Source organism: Crotalus tigris, unplaced genomic scaffold (genome assembly GCF_016545835.1).
Source record: "Crotalus tigris isolate CLP2741 ecotype Arizona unplaced genomic scaffold, ASM1654583v1 scf7180000019553.37968852642:3898890, whole genome shotgun sequence".
NCBI lineage: Eukaryota > Metazoa > Chordata > Lepidosauria > Squamata > Viperidae > Crotalus > Crotalus tigris.
In genome coordinates, this window is record NW_024097591.1 from 3,326,926 (window position 1) to 3,349,448 (window position 22,523).

At 49.7% G+C, this 22,523-nt stretch overlaps 2 protein-coding genes across 4 annotated transcripts; both read right to left on the reverse strand.

The window, feature by feature from the left end:
• Positions 1-2,050: 2,050 nt before the first annotated feature.
• LOC120316946 (neuronal acetylcholine receptor subunit alpha-7-like) lies at positions 2,051-9,885 on the reverse strand. Of its 3 annotated transcripts, none has more exons than XM_039363118.1 (11): positions 8,712-9,885; positions 8,200-8,307; positions 6,585-6,724; positions 5,894-5,938; positions 5,687-5,796; positions 5,145-5,224; positions 4,597-4,764; positions 4,297-4,491; positions 3,499-3,585; positions 3,137-3,246; positions 2,051-2,919 (listed from the first exon to the last, which is right to left on the reverse strand). In XM_039363118.1, exons 2-11 carry the CDS (start codon positions 8,255-8,257, stop codon positions 2,404-2,406), a joined length of 1,509 nt encoding a protein of 502 aa, XP_039219052.1. In that variant the 5' UTR covers positions 8,258-8,307; positions 8,712-9,885; the 3' UTR covers positions 2,051-2,403. The 3 variants fall into 3 exon arrangements, with proteins under 3 accessions (XP_039219052.1, XP_039219053.1, XP_039219051.1); XM_039363119.1 differs by having other exon boundaries at positions 4,615-4,764; positions 8,200-8,350; XM_039363117.1 differs by having other exon boundaries at positions 8,200-8,350.
• Positions 9,886-11,389: 1,504 nt separating this feature from the next.
• Positions 11,390-22,203, reverse strand: SNX27 (sorting nexin 27). Its single transcript, XM_039363123.1, has 13 exons — positions 21,842-22,203; positions 17,836-18,067; positions 17,045-17,237; positions 16,057-16,121; positions 15,790-15,894; positions 15,472-15,550; positions 14,930-15,093; positions 14,353-14,442; positions 13,320-13,469; positions 12,662-12,790; positions 12,491-12,550; positions 12,246-12,308; positions 11,390-11,613 (listed from the first exon to the last, which is right to left on the reverse strand). Exons 1-13 carry the CDS (start codon positions 22,180-22,182, stop codon positions 11,566-11,568), a joined length of 1,719 nt encoding a protein of 572 aa, XP_039219057.1. The 5' UTR covers positions 22,183-22,203; the 3' UTR covers positions 11,390-11,565.
• Positions 22,204-22,523: the final 320 nt, after the last annotated feature.

Genomic DNA, 22,523 nt, shown 5'->3' on the forward strand with positions numbered 1-22,523 from the left:
TTCCGAGGTGGTTGAGCATCTCTTAAAAGTCTCCGCTTCTTTCCAGGAAGGAAAGCTCTTTGGAGATATTAAAGAGATCCATTCCCTTGTGCAACTTTTGCGCAGCCAAAACTTTTGGCTAAGAAATCTTGGCTGGCCCGACGTATGGAGCAGAAGAGTCCATCCATCCTTTTTTCCCTTTGTACGGACGTGTCTTTTTTAAAACAAAAAACAAAAAAAACAAGAAACAAAGGGAAGGAGAATGAGAAAAATGAAGGGAAGCAAAGTCCCATCAGCAAAGCTTGGATTATTGGAATATTTCCCTCCATCAAGGCTCCATCGTAAAATTGAGGCAAAAGTTTGGATGGGCGAGACGGATTGGCCCTTAGGAGGTGGCTGGCCCGTTCCAAAGACCCTCTCTGGGGTCCAGAAGTTCATTGCATCACTACCAGACAACGCCTCCCCCCCCATTCTTCTCAACCCTTAATCTGCAACACTCTTACGTACCCCCAAACTCTGCTCCCCACTTTCTGGAATAGCTTGGTGCGTGTAAAATTGCACCCTAAGAGCTCGGATTTCTGCCCCATTCCTCCCGGGAAATGTTTCACCTCCGTGTCTCTGCTGGCAACGTTTTGTCTTTTTAAGGCCTCCGAATCGCAGGAGGTTCCCACCGTTTAAAAAGAAAGAAAAAAACAAAACACACGCCAGAAAGAGCAGGAAAAAAAATATATGTTTACAGTCTCTTTTGCTGATCCAGTAATTGTAAATAATTCCATTGCGATTTAGCGGCAATTAATATTTTGGAAAAAAAAGGGGGGGTGTTAATCCTTTGGTCTTCTTCCCGTTTTTGATCTTAGAAGAATTTCAAGACTTACTTTCTTTTTTTCATTTTCTCTTTCTCTCTCTCCGTTCTTTTTTTTTTTTGTCCTCTTCTTTTTCTTTCTTTTATTATTTCATTTTGTGGAGCTGGGAGGTGGGTTTAATAGTGATTTTGTTTAGCAGGACTAATGGAAGAAGGGGTTGAAAGAAGTGACAAAGGGGCGATGGTGGTAATTTTCAGACAATATCAAGGCTTAAATTATTGATTATTTATTGCTGTTTACTTTGAATAATTTATTTTTTTTTCTGTTTCAATAAAATAAGTGAAAAACTAGAATGAGATGATACCCCTTGGCTTGTAAGAGTGATATAGTGAATTATACACTAAGAATATATATATATAAAACAGCAGTTAACAACTTTCATCTCAGAATGTCGGGCTTAGTTCAGTGCAACACTTGTTTTGCAGCTGTCTTTCACAGTACTCTTTTCAAACGGGGAATCTGTCCCGTCTGTAAACAAATCACTAGTCTACAAGGACAGATTATTTATCTAGGGTCTGTAATCTCTGCTCCTCGGGCAGAAATTAGGTGTCCAGTTCAGCCCTTCTACTGGATTTCGGTCTGGGATCAGCCCTGCCGGAAGGAACTGAGAAGAGACCCGTGTTGGGAGCTCCAGAGTCAAGGCAGGGTCTTTGGCAGTTGTGTCACAGTTCACAAGAGAGAAAGTGGACATTTGGGGGGAGAACGTGCCCCAAATGCAGCTCCCTCTGGGTAGGACTTTGCAGGTCTGGAAGCGCCCTCGCCTTCGTGGTGCAAACACTCCAGGGTCTGAACGTTCAACATGGCAGTGAGGGCTGAAGAGGACAGCTTGAGATGTTCGGAGGAAGAATAGAGTAGAGTAGAGTAGAATAGAATAGAATAGAATAGAATAGAATAGAATAGAATAGAATAGAATAGAATAGAAACAGAATAGAAACAGAATATAGAATAGAAATAGAATTAGAATAGCAATAGAGTGGAGTGGAGTGGAATGGAATAGAAATAGAATAGAATAGAAATAATAGAATGGAACAGAATAGAATAGAAACAGAATATAGAATAGAAATAGAATATAAATAGAATATAGAATAGAAATAGAATATAGAATAGAAATAGAATTAGAATAGCAATAGAGTAGAGTGGAGTGGAGTGGAATGGAATAGAATAGAATAGAATAGAATAGAATAGAATAGAATAGAATAGAATAGAATAGAACCTTGGAGGTCTTCTAGTCCAGCCCCCCGCTCAAGCAGGAGAACCTATACCATTTCCGATAAGTGACCGTCCAGTCTCTTCTTAAAAGCCTCCAGTGTTGGAGCGTCCACGATTTCTGAAGGAGAACCAGCCCAAGACGAGACCGCCACCATGTCCTCCCTGGCCAACGAGGACCTCCCTTGCAGGAGGAGCTCCACAACTATTGCAGGCAAACCTTATTGTCCACCACAAAAAATCCAGGTTGTCGGCATGCACGGGAGGGTCTCCGGCCAGCCCCGTCTTTCTCCATCCAGGAGGGACCTTCTCACCATCTCGAGAAGGTCCTCGGAGGAAGTCCAGCTCCGGAGCGTCAGAGGAAGTCCTTGGTGATGGCCTCAGCAAAGTTGGGGGCCGCCATCAGGATGGCGATGGAGCAGACGATGTGGAAAAGGGCAAAGAGGACCAGGCAGAGGCGGTCAATGACGGCCGCGGCAAACTTCCACTGGCTGCAGGTGGCCCGGGAGACATCTTGGCTGCGGAAGCGCTGAGCGATGTATCTCAGCTCCTTCAGGATGGAGCTCAGACGGGGGGCAGAGAGGGGGTCTTCCGGGAAGGAGGACGGGGGCTCCGGGGAGAAGAGGAAGGGCCGGGGCACATTGGGGGGCTTGGTGGGGAAGGGGGTAGGAGCGATGGCAGCCGTGGGGATCCCCGCGTAGACTAGGTGGCCGTTGGCCACGGGCCCAGCTGGACGGGGGCTGCCTCCGTCACTGTTGTCCGAGCTGCAGCTCAGCAAACTGGGGGTGCAGGGGGGGCGCTCCAAGGGTTCTTCTCCGGGGTGGCGCATCCGCAAGAGCCAGGCGCCCCAGTTCAGCACCAGCACCTGGACCTGCGTGGAAGAAGCGGTTGGATGAGAGAACGGGACTACTGAAAGGGGCAAGGGAGAAGGGGAGGATTTGGGGGGGAGGCCCAGAATTCCCTAGCCAGCCAGAATTTTGGGAGTTGAAGTCCTCCCCTCTTAAGCACACGAACTGGGGTATTCTGGGAGTTGAAGTCCACCCCTCTTAAAGCACGCGAGCCAGTCCAAAACAAGAGGTGGCCCTCACCCATCTTGGCATGGACCCTCCCTCGGGATCGTGGTGATGGTACTGGAGGACAAAAACGGTGGTCATCACAGAGAGACCCACCATGCCCATGGTGCTGGCAAAGTACTGCCCTGGAGAGGAAAGCAGATTAATTAGCACCCCTAAACACAAACCAGCCCCCCCCCCAAAAGCAGAAAATCTCCACAGCCCAACCAGCTTCTTCCTTCAGGCCAGATTTTGACAGTGCCCGTCCACGTATTACTGATTGTCCACTCCTTGCAAGGTCCAAAATCAGAGGTGACAGACATACACCCCGAGTTTGGGCGAGGGAGAAAGGCCGGCGGGTGCTCCATTGAAATTAAATTCCCCGTCTCCAGCCTCACCTATCAGAGGCACCGAGTCGGAGGTGGCTGGCATCACTTCAGCCACCAGCAACATGAAGACGGTGAGCGACAGCAGCACGGTGATGCCTGGGGAGAAAGGAGACCCAAAAGGTCCATGGGGGTGTCCCATGGACTTTCCTTGAAGAGGAGGAGGAGGGAGCCCCAGGTCAACCCCACCTGCCTCAGCCTCAGTCTTCCCATCTGTAAAATGGGGATAGTTTCAGACTGATCTCCAAATCTGTCAAGGAAAGAGAATTTTTATCCTTGTAGAGGTGGGGAACTATGGCCCGTTTACGACATGTGGACTTCCAGAATTCCTCAGCCAGCTGTGTTTGGTCTCCAAGCTGGACAACTTTAAGATGTATGGACTTCAACTCCCAGAATTCCCTAAACAGCCCTGCCAGCTCAGGAGCTCTGGGAGTTGAAGTCCACCAGTCCTAGAAGAGCCACCGTTCCCCACCTCTGTTGTAGACTATCAGGGCTCTTGTTCTACAACAGGGGTCTTCCAACTTGGCCCTTTGATGACTTGTGGACTTCAACTCCCAGAAGTCCTCAGCCAGGCAGGTGTGCCTGGCTGAGGAATTCTGGGAGTTGAAGTCCACAAGTCATCAAAGGGCCAAGTTGGAAGACCCCTGTTCTACAAAATCTATTTTGTTTGAAGACGCCTGCTTGGCAGGCAAATCTCCCTCTTTCTACCTGCACAACATCCCCAACCTTTGCTCACCCGTTGTCTCTCTCGCTCCCCTCGCCCGGCTACACAGCCAGACCTCACCACCTCCTGGTGCCAATGAGTTTTACCCAGAGAAATCTTCTCCCCCGAATCGGCGGGCAACAGGAAGACCAAAAACGTCACGGCCGAAAGGAGCAAACAGGGCACCAGCATGTTCAGGGCGTAATAGAGGGTCCGGCGGCGCATGATGACCACAAAGGTGATATCCAGGTACGGCTCCCGGCAGCATTCGTAAAAAACCCGGTTCTCGCTGCCAGGGACACCTGTGGGGTGGAGGGGAAGGAAGGAAGGGTCAACTGCCGTGGGGTTCCGGGGCCCTGGCGGTTCCAGACGGACCTCCGGATCAGGAAGGGCGACCCAACCCTTACCCACAAGGTCCCACTCGCCGTTGGACACGTAGCCCGACGTGTCGCTCTCCAACATGCGGAGATCCAGCAGCCAGCCGTCGTGAGTCCAGGAGCCGAACTTGAGGATGCATTTTTGGGTGTCAAAGGGGAACCAACGGACGTCGATTCGGCAGGTGCTTTTCAAGACCCCTGCAGGAAGGGGAGAAAAGGGGGTGAAGGGTGGAAGGAGGGCAAGGATTAAAAGTGGGGGTCCTTGGTGCTCTTTCTGAGCTTGGTTATTTCCTCGCAGATGTTTCATGACCCAACTAGGTAACACCATCACTGCTAGGACTAAAATATTTCCTCAATGGGTTGGGCAGCAGTGAAATCTCAAACTCCTTTTCTAAAATGTAGAACTATTTTTAAAAAAAAAAAAAAAAATTACTCAGGAGCCCGTGTGTAAAATAAGACATCCATCCTGCTCAGCTATTCAAACCTGCGCAACGTATTGGACTTCTTTTGAAATATTTAATTATTATTCTTTTAAAAAAGATAAATAAATCTTATTTTTTGCACCCTTCCCATCTCACCTGGGGGCAGCCACTGGCAGTAACCGCTGGAATTCACCAAGACGTGGGTGTGGAGGGTGGAGTCAAACTGCTCGTTGGCACTGGGAACAAAAAATGGGGAAGAGGACAGAAGGATCCCCACACACACACACTCCAGAGGCAGAAATTTCCAAGCTGTGATCAAAACATTCACACTTCTCACCCCTTCTGGCAAGCATAAAGGACCCCCCCATCCAAATGTGGCCCCTTTAAAACTTGTGGACTTCAACTCCCAGAATTCCCCAGCCAACCAGGGCTGGCTGTGGAATTCTGCGAGTTGAAGTCCACAAGTCTTAAAGGGGCCACATTTGGTGACCCCTGGCCCAGGATAATCCTGACCCACAATTCAAAATCTAGCAAAGGTTGCAAGATGGAGAGGGGAAAAAAACAAGAATTAAACTCTCCCGTTTTATTTAAAGCCTGTTGTGACGCTCCTTGTGCAAGATCTGTCTTAACTGGCTTGGCATCACCAGTTAAGGGACCCCAAAAGTCCCCTGCCCCCGATTTTTGGACCCCTGCCTTACCTGTTGTAGAGAAGGATATCTGGTTTCCACACCTGGTCAGCTGAGAAACGTAGGGACTTCACTCCGGGATATTCGGATTCGTTCCAACGCAAGTAGTGATCGTACCAGTACTTAAAAAAAAAAAAAGCAGGCAGCTCTTTATAAGGTGCCTGATTTTGGGATGCCCTTATCTTACATTGTCCTTAAATTAGACAAAAATAAACGTACCATCTGCAGCCAGACGTTGGTGGTGAGGACTTGATTCTTCTCGTCCTGCCCGGACCACAGAAATAATAATAATAATAATAATAATAATAATAATAATAATAATAATAATAATAATAATAATAATAATGAATATTTCTTAGAAACATCTAAAAAGCCACACTCTCTTTAAAAATTCAAAAGCACTCTTAGCCAGAGATGAGTTTGTTTAATAATAAGGTAGTCCTCCACTTACGACCCAGAAAGGGGGAGTTATAAGATGGTCCTAACGTTTTAATCATCGTCGTGACCTCCATCCTGGAGTCAGTTTTGCTCCTTCCACTTTGGGGCACAACCACGGCTCGCTGGCTTGTTTAATAATTGTGGCATTTTCTTTGCGACCGTCGTGTTGGTCTTACAGATGCTGCATTTGCACAACCCCCCACTTGCAAAACGAAGGCCGTGTATAATTCCAGACCATCACGTGCCTGGGCGTTTCTGATAGCTTGTTTTGGGAGTTAATTCCTGATTAAATTCCTGATTTTCATTTTTTTATGTTTGGGAAAAAAATCAAGGATGAGGATAGCAGAGGAACGCTTGACCCCCACCCCCACCCCCCAAAAAATATCTTGGGATACAGAGTGATGAATTCAGCTGGAAAATTAGGAACCGGCAAGACGTCTCCATGTCTTTGGTGGTCATCTCCAGGACTTACCAGGTCCATGATCTGCATCAGGCTGAGGGTGAAGTGGATGGTGATGGCTTGAGTGTCATCCCCCACAGGCCTCTCCAGGGGGATGTAGTCTTCCATCAGGTCCTTCAGCAGTTGCCGCTGGTGGGGGCCTCCTTCGGAGTCTGGAAACCAAGAGTTGGACAGGTTATGTTGAGGAGAACATCAAGATCCAGAATTTGGGGAGATGTTTTAGCAGTTTTAGATGTCCATCTCTGTGCTGTGGTGCTTGGCTTGCACAGAAGATTAAAGACAAGGGTGCCTCTGAGCCCTTAAAGGGTGTTTCTCAACCTTTAAGAGGGTGGTTATTGTTGATATCATTCTATTTATATCATTGATACAAATCCGTAGGATGGACGGTTGAGGGAGCTCTGTCTATGTAGCCTATTGAAGAGAAAGATAAGGGGGGGGGGACATGATACCTTCCAGTATTTGAGGGGCTGCCCCAAAGAAGAGGGGGGGTCCCCCTATTCTCCAAAGCTCCCAAAAGGCAGAAGAAGCAACGGATGGAAATTAATCAAGGAGAGAAGCAACCTGGAATGAAGGAGGAATTTCCTGTTTGGGAGAACAATTAATCAGTGGAAGGGATTTTCCTTCAGAAGTTGTGGGTGCTCCAAAAGTGGAGATTTTAAAGAAGAAATTGGACAACCACTTGAGCAGGATGGTATAAGGTCTTCTGCCTTGAACAGGGGGTTGGACTAGAAGACCTCCAGGGTCCCCCCTCAGCTCTGTTATTCTGTGCTCTATGATTTGCTCTGCTGCTTTTTCAAGACTGTCCTTCTCTTCAAGCCGTGACATCCATAATCCCCTGCCTCTAGCCCAACCTGATCCTTTCAACCCAAAGCATCTGGCCCAGATTTAAATCCCCCCACCCAGAGATCGGCCCCCACCCCTTTCAAACTGCAGCACAGGAGAGGCAGAAAACCCACAGCCGGCTCTGCTAATGCAAATCTGCCAGCAGGGCTGATCTTGAATGGAAGGGGGGGGGAGGAGAAGGTGCCCCCCCTTGGAGGCTCTCAATGAACCCTCCAGCCTCCCCCCCCCCGTCCTTCCCCATTCAGCAAAGCAGCAACGCAACATGCAAAAATCTTAACTCCATAGGCAGAGAAGAGAGCAAGGCAGAGAAGAGAGCAAGGGAAGACAGTTGCATTGGCTTTCATGCCCGCAAAGCAGAACACACACAAACACACCAACAGGCAGAAGGCAGAGCATGGCAAAATAAAGCACACACAGACACACACAGAGAAACACACAAACACACACACCTCATCCGAGGCTATTGTGGATGACAGCCCTTAAGCCCCGAACAATATTTAGAGAATTACAGAGTTGGAAATTTCCCATTCAAACTGGACCTGAAGTGGGGGGGGGGGGAATGGAATCCCCCCCCCCGCCGCCTCTCTGAAAACCAGGCAGCCTCCAGAGCAAAGATCTATAAAACCCCTTTTCCCAAACCCCAGGGATTCTTAGCCCCCCCTTCAAAGCCCTTTGAGGGGATCCACCTGCCACTGCGGGGGTTATTGTGCCGGAGAGGTGGGCAGGACAGGTGGGGGGGGGCAGGGGAGGAAGAGGAAGGGGAGGAAGGAAGGAAGCACGTTACCTGGGAAGAGAAGGAAGAAGGTGAAGGCGAGGAGGCGAGCGGAGGAATCCGTGTCCATGTCGGTTGGAAAAATAGGATTTAAAATCCTGAATCCTTCTTCCTTTTTTCCTGCTTTGGACCAGAAGATGAATGGCAGCTTAGCAGACCAAGCCTTCATTTAGGAGGGAGGGAGGGAGGGAGAGAGGGAGGGAGGGAAGGAAAGAAGAAAGGAAGGAAGGAAATGGAGGAAGAAATGCATTTTAAAGGAATTGCGTTCCAGCCATCCTCCAGCATCTCTCTCTCTCTCTCTCTCTCTGCTGGAGACCCCCACCCATTTCCAAGGAACGCCCCCCCTAGGGATGAGAGAGGCAGGCAAAGGGCTGGGTGGGTTTGGAGAAGAGGCAAGAGGGGGGCAGGAGGATCCACAAGATGGAGCCAAGATGGGGACGCTGCAGCCAGCCTACAGGAGTAGGAGGAGGCTGGTCCACGGTGGAAAGGACCGGCCATTGCCCCCCCTCCATCTGCCCCCTCACCTTATCCAGCCATCTCTGACCGCAGAGTCAGCCTCCAGGCTGCCATCCCAGCAGGAAGCTCCTCGAAGCCTGGCAAAGCCAGCCTAGGGATCCCCTAGAGGTCATCCAGTCTAGCCCCCCATTCAGCTCAGAATTGGAATTAGCAGCCACCTGACAAGGATCTGGGGCCATGAAGCTTCCTTGAATGCTTTTCATCCTGTGTGGCACAAGGATCCCCACGTGGGCAAGAAAGTCTTAATTGAAAGTAGATTCTTGGCACAGTGTGTGTGTGTGTCTGTTTAATGGAAATTCTGCCTCCCCAAAGCTTGAAATCTTGCAGCAATATATGCATATGCACACACACACATGAAAGCTGGACAGTTTCATCGAATAAATCAATTTATTTAAAAGAATATGTTACAATTAGTTGTACTAATTGATTCTTACCAAACAAATTTCTTTTTAGAGTAGTTAGCTCTAAAGATGAAGAATGCCCCCCGCTTCGCCCTGCGCCCCCCACCCTCCCCCCCAAATTTCTTCAAGCCTTTTCTTCCTTCTTCGCCAGGATATTCCTTCTTCATAGCCCAAAATTGCAAAATAAAAAATAAAAAAAGATAAGGGGAATATGCAGTGAAGATTACAATTAGAATTTTGTCAAATAAATTAAAACAGTGAGAGAGAGAGACGCACGTGGAGAGAGCACCAGTGAACCCAAGGCTTAAATATATATATATCTCTTGACCCGAACCAATCATATTTTTAAAAGAAAAAAAAAGAGGAAATTTGAGGGAAGACAGAAGTTTTTCAGCCTGTAATCTTTGGATAAACAGCCTGGGATGTTAAAACAACTTCACAATCCTGTAACACAAAAGAATCAAACCTGAAACACAAGTTATCGCTGTTAGGGGAAAAAACAATAGTCAGTTCTTCTTTGCAGCAAAATGCTGGGGTTTTTTTATGTGTTGCGTCCTTAGAGGAATGGAGAAGGGAACACACACACACACACATCAAAAGTAAGAAAAGCCAGTTGCTCAGAAATGGGGTAATTTTGGCAAATCAAAACGCGTTCACGCACAGGCTGCGGGGAAACCAAAACGAAAAATGGCTCTGATGGGGAAACAGCAAACAAACTCTTAGGAAGCAGCTTTGAGTTGTTGGTCCTTCCCCCCCCCCCATCTGAGAGTGTCTTCGGACCCCTCCCACCCCCCTACCCTCGGAAACCTGCGACTGCTTGCGCCCCCAGCAACTGACAAGTGTGATTTTGTGAATCAACCCTAAGGCATCGTTCCCCAAATCCTTGTTAAAAGAATGAGGAGGCGTTTCTGCTTCGGCACCTTCCAAAGATATATTACTTCCGGCGTATATACCCTCCGTCTACTAGTGTGACCAAATCTGCGCTTTGCGCAGCCAAAAAGTCGCCAAGTTTGTGCTCAGAAATGAGAACTCCTGTGCTCTCCGCTTTGGGTTAAAGCAAGGGGCTAGTCCTGACGGAGGCGAGTCGAATGCAAAACCCCCGAGCTGCTTTTGAGCTACGCTGCCCTTCCAGAAAATCCTAAAACATCCAGAAGGGTCTTTTTGCACAGGAGCAACTGGAGAGTTTTTAGTGCAATTGAAAGCATCTCTCTTGAGGTTGGGGGCACATGGTTACCGTTACTCCCTTGCCATGCTGAGGTGCAGCAGACGCCTTTTCTGCCACCCCAGGCAGGTGTTGCCATGAAGTGGCTCTCCCTGACACTGAAAAAGCACCCACATTTTTCTAAGGATGGGAATGGATCCACCGGTTTTTCCCTTCCTGCAACCCGGTGTGGCTGCGGGACGGTGTTTGTGGTTAGCAACTGGCTGCCCAGGGACAAAGCAGGCCTCAACTGCCGAGTAAGGAGTGAGTAAAAGGGCTTTAAGCAGGGAAAAATAGCTTTTGTGGGCACACGCTTGAAGGCCGCAGGGAGGGGAAAGGGACAAGCACGGAAGCTGAATTTTGCAAAGGATTGAAGAGTTTTTTTTCCCCACCGCTGCACATATATATATATATATTTTTAAATCCAAAGGGTTGGGCCAGAAAGCTCCAGTTTTTATTTTTATTTTTTATTTCAAAGTTTGAACTTCAGCGCTGAGCCGTCTTAAAGCTGCGAATTCAAATTCCTCACGAGAAAGACCGCAAAAATCTGGGTGGTTTTGGTTTTTTTTTTTTGTTTTTGTTTTAAAAAAAACACAACAGGGTTCAAATTGTGTTTCAGCACACCACCACCACCCCTGGCCCGGAGCTCAGATATGGAACACACAAGCTGACTTAGGAATCCTTCTAATCCATCAATATGAAAAAAAATTATATATATGTATATATATATATATATATATATATGTATATATATACGGGCGTGATAAGTTTGTCTCTCTACATATATTTGTTTTTACATACATACAGATATATCTCAGACAGTGCAAATGGATGTGTGAGTCTCCATCCAGTTGTTAAAAGAAAGGAAACGACCGGAAAAAAATGTTCAGCGCCGTCTACCTTTCGACCACAGGCGACTCCGAAAATGGCAGAGATCAAACTACCAAAAATGAAACAAAAAAAAATTGCTGGCAACAACCAACCGGGTGCCCCCCACAAGCCTCGATCTGGATGATGGTGGTCTCCCTGCACCCCCCTCCCCCCTCCCTCCCCCCCACCCCTTGCTTAACAGGACATTCACGAATGGAATTAATATGAGTTTAATACAGCAAACCATTCCCCTCTTTCTCTCTTTTCTTTTCCTCGTTTTGAAAAGTGTTAATTTTTTTGTGTGGGTTTTTTCAGGAAAGGTTTTTTTTGGGTGGGGGGAGAAAAAGGATAATACGCTTTTCAGTCGGCCGGTCGGCTGTCCGAGGCGGCTCAAGTCACAAGGTCTCGGTGCTCTGTCCGCATCAACTGGAAGATGTTCTAGAAGAGAAGAAGGAGGGAATGAAGGGAAGACACTGAAAACGAGCGTGTGTGTGTGTGTGTGTGTGTGTGTGTGTGTTATTTCCTCTGAGACAGACTATTTCCCCCCCCCCCCAGTTCCTCCTCAAAGTGGGACACCTCACTGAGGGAGAACAGAATAATAAAGGCAGGATATAAATATAATAAAATAAATAAAATAAATAAATAAATAAAAGAATAAAAATAAAATTAATAAAATAATACAATAAAATATAAAATGAAATAAAATAAAAAATAAAATGAAATAACAAAATAAAAATATAAAATATAATATAATATAAAATAAAATAAAATAAATAAAATAAAATAAATAAAATAAAATATAAAATAAAATACCGTATTTGCTGGCGTATAAGGCGACCCCCAACTTTGGCGCCAATTTCCGCGCTTTAGAAAGTCGTCTTATACGCTGGAAAGTATGGTAAAATAAAATAATGAAATAAAATCTTCTTCTTCCTCATGTGCCATATCCGTTATCGGACGTTGGCGATCATGCTGGCGATCCTGTTTTTATCAGCAGCCGCACGAAAAAGGGCTGCTGAGTTTTAATCAAATAAAAACGAACAGCTAACCCTTCGCTCCCCCCTCCTCACCTTGCTGCACAGACTGTCTTTACCGCAATTCTTGTTGTCCTTGTCGGTGGCTTCTTCTTCCACCTGTCGAAGGGAGGTACGGGAGCAAGTTGAGGACGGCAGGGCAGGCGCCGGGGACTTCTAGCGCCAGAACCCAGAGCGCGCCTGACTTCCGAGGAAGGCGCCTTGCCTGGCTTCCAGGAAAGGGAGGGAGGGGGCTCCCAGTGGACGGCACCAGCCCTCCCCACACCCCTTCCCACCCTCACCTCCTTCCGCCACTTCAGTTCGCAGAAAATGCGCTCGAAACACTCGTGCATGTAGTTGAACTGCAGGGAGAGAGAGAGACTCGAATTCAGGGCCTGAGGCACTAGCCAGCTTCATCCTCTTTCCAGGGGTCCGGACCCCCCCAGCCCTCTGCCGCCCCCCCCTCTGCTTACGTAAGGGGTGAAGATCTTGACCCATCGCGGCTTCTTCTCTCCCCGCGCGTATTCAAAGCAGAAGGCCATCCCTTCCTCGTCTGTGTCCCATCGTTGCATCTCGTCCCATTCGAAAGCAATGACTTGATTCTGGAAGGGATCCCCGCAGGATCGGTGCGGATCCACAAGGGCACACACACACACACACACACACACACACACACACACAGGCATCCAGCGGTGGGGGAGGTCGGACACTTCCCAGGTTAAGTCTGTTTGCACCAACTGTTTCCCAACCTAGGGCCACTTTTGTGTGGACTTCAACTCCCAGAATTCCCCAGCCAGCCCTGCTGGGAATTCTGGGAATTGAAGTCCACTAGCTAAACGTTGGTCTACCTTGTAGCTTAATTGGCTTAATTTCGTTCTGAGTTACACAAGGACAATAAAGATAAATCTGTTCTATTCTAGATACCAACCCGCCTAGCCCAGACCGAAATCCCTTTTCCACTCATCTAATTCCCATTCAGAGTAACTGAATGGGATGGGACCTCGGAGGTCTTCTAGTCCAACCCCCTGCTCAAGCAAGAGACCCTATACCATTCCAGACAAACGGCGGTCTGATCTCTTGGAAAAGGAGCCAGACCTCCCACCCACCCACCGGCCGTCCCCTGGGGCTGACCTCCAGCTGGCCCTCCTCCGTGCAGGCGTGAAGCTTAAAGTGCTGGATGCTGATGGCTGTGATCACGTGGCCTTTGCGCCGAGAGTCGCAGGAGCAGTGGGGGAAGACAATCTCGTTGTAGCCCTCGCACGTCCGCAACATGTTCAGGTACTGCGGGGAAGGGGGGGGGGAGAGAAGAGGATGAAAGATTTGGGGAGGGTCTCTCCACCTACCAGGCCTTCCCAACCAGGCCCCCAAGGAATCTTACTTGGCTCTCTGCAACGGAATAGAATAAAATAGAATAATAATAATAATAAATAGAATCACAGACTAACAGAGTTGGGAGAGACCTAGGAGGTCATCCAGTCAACCCCCTGCTCAAATGGTTGTCTGATCTCTTCTTCAAAACCTCCAGTGATGAAGCACCCACAACCTCGGGCAGCAAAACAGTCATTAAGTCCCTTTTTTTCAGCGCCGTTGTAATTTCGAACTGTCACTAAACAAAACTGTTGTAAGTTGAGGACTGCCTGTATTCTGTGATTCTGGGCGGCATGCAGACTTGTGGGAAGGAGATGCCCAGAGCCCGTGACTCAAAGGCTCCCTATCAGAAGTCCCAGAGGTGCTTTTTCGCGAGGCAACAGGACTTTCTTGTTTTTTCTCTCACAGAGGTCTCGCTTCTCGTCACCAAGGAGCTTCCTCAGGTTCTGGCTGAATGGCGGAGGATGGATTTATGCTCCTTGCAGCCATCTGGTCGTGGGCACTCTCCCTGAGAGTCCTTGAGGGCGCTGGGAGGCGTATCTATGCCCTCAGGGTCACCTGAATCCTGGGGTCTGGATTCAGGTGACCTCCCGGTGGCTTCAATGCCTCTCAGATGACTGCCAGGAATACATATCCTCCCTCCCTCCGTCATTTAGCCAGAACCTGAAGAAGCTTCCCAGATGGGAAGCGAAACCTCTTCAAAGAAAAAACAAGGAAGTCCAGTTGCCTTTTGAAAGACAGCAGCTTTGGGACAAGCGTGACCTGGATGACCCACCGGAAGTGGACTAGCGCTTACCATGACCATCTTCCTCTGCTCACCGAGCTTCTGCAGCTGGTAGGACTTCTCTTCGGCTTTGATGTAGCCTTTCTTCACGTCGTCGACCGCCTGGGAGGGGGAAGGGGGGGAAAACATGGGGTCAAAGGACTATTCCAAAAACGGAGAGGGAGGGGTTTGCTGCTTTCCTACACCTCCCTCCTTCCTCCCGCTTCTCTGCGACAAGCTTCTAGTCCTCATGGCGGAAGGCGGCCGATCAAGTCAAAGGCTTGGGGAAGAACTGAAGAAGACCTGAGGGGAATAACACGGAAGGAAGAAGCAGATCCCTAAAGTTTCTCCCAGGTGGTCGTGCCCTCCTGGAGGAAGATTCGTTCCGCTCATTGCCCGATTCGTGATCTTCTCTCCTTCCGAGAAGAATCACTTGATCCTCCTTTTAATCTGGAGGGCCTCCTGAGCAGAGCAGACCTTTGCCCTCAAGAGGGCCCCAAGTGGAAACATGGAGGTTTTCGCCCACTAGCCGGCCTCCTCCTACCCTGATCCCCAGGGGGGACCCCGCGCCTCGCACAGGGGCCGGGGCTTGCCCGAAAGGGGGGCCCACCTGGTGGAAGAAGTAGGTGACGGCCAAATCGTTGTCGTTCAGGAGAATCTCTTCTTCTGTCGTGAACAGCCACTTCCTGATCGTCAGGCAGGTTCCCGGCACGGCCGAGGTGTAATTCTGCACGTAGAGCTTGTGGGGGAACTCATTGGGGGCCAGTTTCCTCACTGAGGGGGAGACAAAGAGAAATGGGATGGGCAAGAGGACAAGTCCCACCGCGGAGGGCGACTGCCATCTTCTGCCAGCCTCAGGGGCATCTCGTTTTCTGCAGACACTCAACAGGAGACACGTACCTGCTTATTCACATATTAGGATTTTATCCTGTTGTTTTATAAGTAACTCAAGGGGGCGAACGTACCTTCCTCCTCCTGTTTCCCCCAGGACAACAACAATAAAAACAACCCTGTGAGGTGGGCTGGGCTGAAGGTGAGGGCCATCGCAAAGTCCCCCAATTGGCTTTTCAGGCCTAAAACCACCGCCGGCGTCCCCCTACGAAACCTCTCAAGGCGCAGAAGGGGGGCAGCCCTGCGAGGGAGGCTCCTTACCGAAAGAATGGTTGATCACTTCGAACAAGGCAAAGTAGTTGGTGGTGGTGCTGTCCATCCCCACCTTGGAAGCGACAGCCTGGAGGGAGGGAGGGAGGAAGGAAGGAAGGAAGGAAGGAAGGAAGGAAGTAAATGGAGGGAGGATGAAATGCATTTTAAAAACTAGAACATTTTTGGAAGCTCAGAAGCGTAAGAAGCCAAATCTACTCTTAGAAGCTCCTGTCCGTTCAAGCATTTGGAGAGCCAGTTCCCTCCTGCGCCCCCAATTTCTCTAAAGCCCCCGAGAAGCTGCCCACCCCCGGAGGACCCCCTTGCTACCTGGTAGACCTGGTCGGTGGTGCTGTTCTTCTTCACCCGGACAGTCACCGTGGTGACATCTGGAAGGGCCACTCGGAGCTCCACGTCCGACACCCCATTGAAATTCTGGGGAGAAACAGCCCGGTTGAAGAGGCGGCTTCCTCTTGGGAGGGAAAGCCCCTTTTTGGCCACCCAGAGGTGGGTCAGAGCGACAGCCTGGCGCAGGGCGAGGAGACCTCGTCCCACCGCCCAAGAGCCCCCCCCCCCGACTCCCTCTGGCTGGCCTACCTCGTCCGATTCCGACAGGAATTCTTGCATGACGTCGCTCTCCCCGATCACCCGGATGGAGCACACTGCGGGGGGGGGGACAGGACAGAATTGTGACTAGAGTGGGAGGGGTCTCGGGGGGAGAAGAGAGTGGGGCTGGAAGGGTTAAGAAACTGGCATTTGGGCTTTTCCCATACATCCAGAAGGAAAAAAAATGAAACAAGATTTCAAATGTTTCACTGTCCCTTTCCGGTTAAACTGCCCAATATTTACAGTATTGTATTTGTATTGTACTGTATTGCATTGCATTGTATTGTATTTTGTATTGTATTTTATTGTAGTATATTGTACTTTGTATTGTATTGTATCTTGTATTGTATTGTACTTTGTATTGTATTGTATTTTGTATTGTATTTTGTATTTGTATTGTATTGTATTGTATTTTGTATTGTATTGTATCAGGGGTCTTCCAACTTGGCCCTTTGATGACTTGTGGACTTCAACTCCCAGAATTCCTCAGCCAGGCACGCGTGCCTGGCTGGGGAATTCTGGGAGTTGAAGTCCACAAGTCATCAAAGGGCCAAGTTGGAAAACCCCTGTATTATATGTTGTATTGTGAGTGATGTTATAGGAGATGATATGATATATTATTGCATTGCGTTACATTCCATTATTATTAACTGTATTATTGATATAACCTTCAGTTTGATTCACAGTCTGGAAGCGAGAATAACATAACAGTTCAAGTCCTAACCAAGGGTCCTTTAAGAGCTGTTAAAAGTAACGTCTGAGTATATAGGCTGTTCTGAGTATTATTATTAATAATAATTTGCTGCCCATTTTGCAGTTTGAGGCGACTCTGAGCAAATGCTGAGAGAGAAGAAACACTGCTTAGCCTTTGGGCTTATTCAGCCACCCTTTAAGCACAAAGAAACCACCCAGGCTGCATTTAAGGAGGGACACCCTCCCCCCCCTTGCTCCCCTTCCTGGCAAAGCCCCCCCCACCTACCCTTCTCCAGGTACTCCTCCAGGCCCCTCCTCCGGGCGTCCAGCTGCTGTTCTGACAGGGAGAACGGCCACTTCCCGGGCAAACGAGGGAAGGTGAAATTGGCAAACTCCCTTTTCAGGTTGTGGTGCAGGATGGCAAACTCCCGGTAGCGTTTCGAACACAGCTGCCGGCCCGCCATGTAAACGTTGTAAACCTAGAAAGGAGATTTTTTTTAAAAAAATACTTTTGTCAACCGCAGGGATTCCCTTAACTTGTGGCAAGAAGTGGGGCATAAAATGGGGCAAATCTCACTAAATTGCTCTCTTGGGGAAGAGGCCATTTTGAAAGGCAGACAGAGCAGGAGATTCTAACAGAATAGCAAGAGCTGAAGGGAACCCAGAGGTCTTCTAGTCCATCCCCCTGCTCAAGCAGGAGGCCCTCTACCATTTCAGATAAGTGGCTGTCCAATCTCGTCTTAAAAACCTCCAGCGATGGAGCGCTTGCAACTTCTGGTGGCAATCTGTTCCCCTGGTTAATTGTCCTCACTGCTGGGAAGTTTCTCCCTAATTCCAACTTGCTTCTCTCCTTGATCAGTTTCCATCCATGGTTTCTTGTCCTGCCTTTGGGGGCCTTGGAGAATAGGTGGATCCCCCACTCTTCTTTGGGGCAGCCCCTCAGATACTGGAAGACTGCTATCGTGTCACCCCTTGTCCTTTTTTTAATTCAATTCATTTTTGCCTGGGGGGGGCAGGCATGGGGGAGTTAGGCAGACAGGGCAAAAGCCAGGGAAGGGCAACTAGTTTGGTACTCACCACAAACTTCTCCCCATTCTGTTCCACGTGCTTGTAGGTGGGGATGGAAATGGGGACGGCCTGCTTCTCCGTGTAATCGTAGAAGGACTGGCCCAGGGAGTCGTCACCGGGGTCCAGGTTGTCGGCCTCGTGCGGGGGCACCGACAAGACGGTCAGGATCAGCTCCTTCTCGCCGGCTCGGATCAGGTCCACCACCTGCTTGTGGGTGGCCCCTTCCACGTTCACGCCATTTCTGGGGAGGGAAGAACGATAAAGATATTGAGGATAGATAGCTAGATAGATAGCTACAAGGAAGGAAGGAAGGAAGGAAGGAAGGAAGGAAGGAAGGAAGGAAGGAAGGAAGGAAGGAAAATAGATGACAAGAGATATGATAGAGAGATTAGAGATAGATGATGGCTACGCTGGAGACACGGCTGGTGGACCTACTTGGTCCAGCCCAGGAGTGGCACCCACCTCTCAGCCCTGGCATATCCAGCCGGTCACAAGGAAGCTAGGAAGCAAAATGAGTCAGGCTCTGCCACGCACTTTGCATGCCGAGACGCTAACTCTTCTCCATTTCTTACTTCCTCCATGCAGCAAAGGCAGCCACACAGCAAGAGGGCAGCCAATGCCAGCACATGGGTCTGAGTAAGCGGCATGTGACAGCGGCTCCTTCAGCCCACCCCAGCCAGAAGTCTGGCTGCAGGGAAACATCAACATCCAGAAACAATCGGGGCTTGCAAAGAGAGCCAGGGACCATGGAGTTGGAACCCTCCCGCTCCTAGAGAGGGGTGCTCAAATGTTTGCTTCTACTAAAAATAAAGCAAAAACTGACTCTCAATGTGTTTAGACCAGGCCTCTCCAACATCGGCAACTTTTCAGACCTGTGGACTTCAACTCCCAGAATTCCCCAGCCAGAAGTCTGGGAGTTGGTTCCCAGGTCTTAAAGTTGCTAAGGCTTCCCAGCCCTGGCCTAGACTTTAGGGAGGCACTTGGAAATGTATCAATAAATTTCATAAATGTATAAATTTATGCATAAAAGGTTCTCTGTTTGTTTAGGAGCTTCCAAGGATGAAAATGTCCCACGGCTGAAGAACTGACCACAGTAAAAGCCGTTAAAGGAGTCTGAAAAAAACAGCCAGCTTTTTATTCAAACTTCGGGTTAACAGCTACTCGGTCCTTGCAGATAAATAATCAGCCTGGGACTCAGCAAAAGTTTATCTTGCTCGTTCCACCAGCCTCCTTTTCATGGACAGCTAACAACTTGAAAGGAAGACACACAAACACACACACACAGGCAAAGGAGAATCTGTGAGGCTGGCATACCGGCCACAGAGAATCGAAAAAGCTATTTAAACCTCTCCAGGAAACACTGCACAGCGGGCAAGGAATTAAAAAGCCACAATAGACTACCGTTTCGAAAGTAAAATGAAGCAAACAAACGAAAAAAAAAAGACACCACAAAACGGAAACTGAACAAAGAGAGGGTGTCAAGGAGAGGAACAGGCCCTGGAGACGAATCCAGCTTTCCAAAAGTTGTCACCCGGAGACCTTGCCTGGTTTACACGCTTGTGATCAAAATTTGCATACGTGGCAACTCATATTTACGACGGCCGCAGCATCCTGGAGTCACGCAATTCCCTTTTGTGACCTTCTGACAATCAAAGTCAAGATTCGCTTAAGAACCGGGCGACTAATTTAACAATAAGTCGTAAGTACGTGCCTGTGTCAAAGATCACCTTTTAGCGATGACCTGGGAAGTTTCCACCTGCTAACACAGTGGTTCTCAACCTTTTTAATGCTGCGGCCCCCAACCGGTCGTAAGTCGAGGACTACTCAACCGGTCGTAAGTCGAGGACTACTCAACTGGTGCAGCACCAATTGCAGAATGGGGCTTTTGGCGGGCTCAGCAGGGCAGAGACAGCCTGGACAATTCCTATTGGCTTTGGAAAGCCAATAGAATTAGACTCTATTCAAGAGAGTCTATTCCATTGGCTTTCAAAAGCCAATAGAATAAAAGGGAGTAGCACAGCTAAGGAAAAGGGGGAAAAAAATGGCGGACTGCGTTGTTTGGCGACCCCCGTGAAATAGTCGTTCGACCCCAAATGGGGTCCCGACCCACAGGTGGAGAACCACTGTGCTAACAAAAGCAGGCCTGGGTTTTAAAAGAAAAAAGTTTAAATATTCCCGCTCACAAAGATTCAGCCACGTCTTTAATCAAACCGTTGCTGATATGCAGCCGTGCCTAACCATGTTCTATTTCCACAGGGATGTAAGAGTAAGATCCTAGCAACATCTGCCAAAAATGTCAGAATATTAAAAAATGTTTAGATCAGAGCTGGCCCAACACACACACAAAGGCTTAAACGCCAACATTATTTTACTTGGTGTCTGTGGAAGTCTCTGTTGTTTCTCTGTGTCACATATGTGTGTTTGTGGGGTATTGTTTTGAGAGCTGAATGCAACGAAATTTCATTTTCATATATGCTGATTAGTGCACATTTAAAGTGACAATAAAGTTTTTATTCTATTCTTTTCTTCCATATCAGGATTTCAGTAGAACAATTTCACCTCCCTGAGTGGACCTGTCGCCATAACTTCTTGGAGACCCCCTCAAATCTAAGCATCAGCCCCTTGGCATCCTGCAGGGGCTGAGAACTACAACACCCACCATTCCTTGCAGCTGGTGGGCGTGAACCTTCCAAGCATAAGAGGCAAAAAAACCCAGGTTGCCTAGAGAGCATGCGGTCGACTTAGGAAAAATGTGCCACCTTTAAGGAGATTTTCCCGGCTGGAAAAATCGGCACGGAGGTTAAGCAGTAACAACACCGAGGACACGGTGGCTGGGCAAGGCTCATGGGAGTTGTGATCCCAGATTGCATCTGACAAGCTAGCAGCCCGGGGGCAATTGTGCTAAATAATTATGCTTAGGTTGTAAAAAAAGAAGGAAGACCGTCCATGCACCTGCTTCCAGGATATTGCCAGCCGCAATAAAAATATTGCTATCCTGCTAAAAAATGTCCCTTTGGGGTTTTTTTCCCCAAATGTGGATGTTTTATACTCAGGTAACTTAAGGATTCTTTTTCCCTTTAAAGGTCTTTTTTTCCCCTGCCCTTCAATGAAAAGCTTGCAAAAATAATTGTAATTATCAGACCGGCCCCACCCCAAGGCTCCCCCCCTTTAAAAGGAGTAACAGGTATGGACTACAGAGCCTATCTCTGCAGAACGTGGGAGTCATAGGTCAAGGCATCCCTTGGCTGCATGAGAGAGGATTCCTGCCCCAGCTGGCTGTGGATGATGGGAGTTGTGGCCCACTCTTAAAACTCCAACTGGGGTGGACTCAAGTCCAATAAATGGATTAAAATGGGTTTTAAAATGGGGGGAGACTCTGACTGGGGAGGGGGAATTGCCAGATTGGGGGTCTAGGAAGAGCAGAGACCCCCCCCAAGGATGGATAGGAGGACTATGGATGATGGGAGGGGCACACCGCCTAAAGGTGGGGCGGATGGGCGCTGTAGTCCCGTCCCTCTTCTCAGCCAAGACTGATGGGGATGCCCTGGATGATGGGAGGGACACTCACCCCGTGAAGGCAGGGAGGATGGACACTGTAGTTCTGTCCCTCTGGTGGACCAAGATTGATGGAGAGGCTATGCACGAAGGAGGGGACACACACCGTGAAAGCAGGGAAGTTGGGTTCTGTAGTCCTATCCTAGAGCAGGATGGATGGGCGGGCTATGGATAATGGGAGAGGCACACCCTCTGAAGGTGGGGAAGATGGGCACTGTAATCCTGGATGAAGACTGATGGGAGGCCGTGCATGATGGGAGGGGCACACCCTCTGAAGGAAGGGAGGATGGGCGTTGTAGTCCTACCCCTCTTCTCAGCCAGGAGTGACGGGGAGGCCGTGCATGATCGGAGGGGCATTTCCGCTGCCCCGCGGAGGCGGGGAAGATGGGCGCCGTGGTCCTCCCTCCCTCCCTCCCTGCTCCTCCCGGCCGGGGGCTCTCGGGGGGCGCCGGCTACTCACACCTCCAGGATGCGGTCCCCCTTGCGGACCCCGGCGCGCTCGGCCGCCCCTCCGCCCAGGACGGCGCTGACGTGCTGCAGCGGCGCGTAGAGCTCCCCGTGGATGCTGCGCAGCTGCCCGCCCTCGCTGACCTGCCCGCGCACGTTGAAGCCGTAGCCAGACTCGGACTTCACGATGCGCACCACGCGCGGGCCCGGCGGGGCGGAGGGCGGCGCGGGAAGGGGCGGCGGCGGGGACGGGGAGCAGGACGAGCCCCCGCCACCCCCGCCGCCGCCGCCGCCGCCCCGCAGCGGGCCCGGCAGGACGGAGCGCGGCAACCCCTCGCCCGCCTCCTCCGCCATCTTGGCGCGACCGGAACGCCGCCGCCGCCGCCGCTGCTCTGCCGCCCCCCCCCCACGCCGCTCGGCGGCGCGCGCATGTGCGACCGGGCGCTGTCACGCGACCGGCCACGCCCCCTCCTCTCTCCTCGCCGGCTTCCGTAGCTGGCCCGCCCCGCCCAGGGGCGCATGCGTGACGCCGCCGCTCGGCCGCCGCAGAGCAGGGTGCCAATGCGCAGGCGCCTCTTGGGGCGGAAGTGGTGTCCGCGCGGGTCCTTGAGCCCGCCGGATGAGCAACCAGGAAAGACAGCTATATATTTTTCATTCCCTTCCCCGACTCGGAGGGGGGGGGAGGACGGGGGGAG

Coding starts and splice junctions, on each gene's coding strand:
- LOC120316946 (XM_039363118.1), bottom strand. CDS start 8,257: ATGGACACGGATTCCTCCGCTCGCCTCCTCGCCTTCACCTTCTTCCTT. Junction 5,939..6,584: donor TGATGCAGATCATGGACCTG/GTAAGTCCTGGA, acceptor TGGTCCGGGCAG/GACGAGAAGAATCAAGTCCT. Junction 2,920..3,136: donor GAGGGTCCATGCCAAGATGG/GTGAGGGCCACC, acceptor TCTTCCACGCAG/GTCCAGGTGCTGGTGCTGAA.
- SNX27 (XM_039363123.1), bottom strand. CDS start 22,182: ATGGCGGAGGAGGCGGGCGAGGGGTTGCCGCGCTCCGTCCTGCCGGGC. Junction 18,068..21,841: donor GGGGACCGCATCCTGGAGGT/GTGAGTAGCCGG, acceptor TTCCCTCCCCAG/AAATGGCGTGAACGTGGAAG. Junction 15,895..16,056: donor TCCTGTCGGAATCGGACGAG/GTAGGCCAGCCA, acceptor GTTTCTCCCCAG/AATTTCAATGGGGTGTCGGA.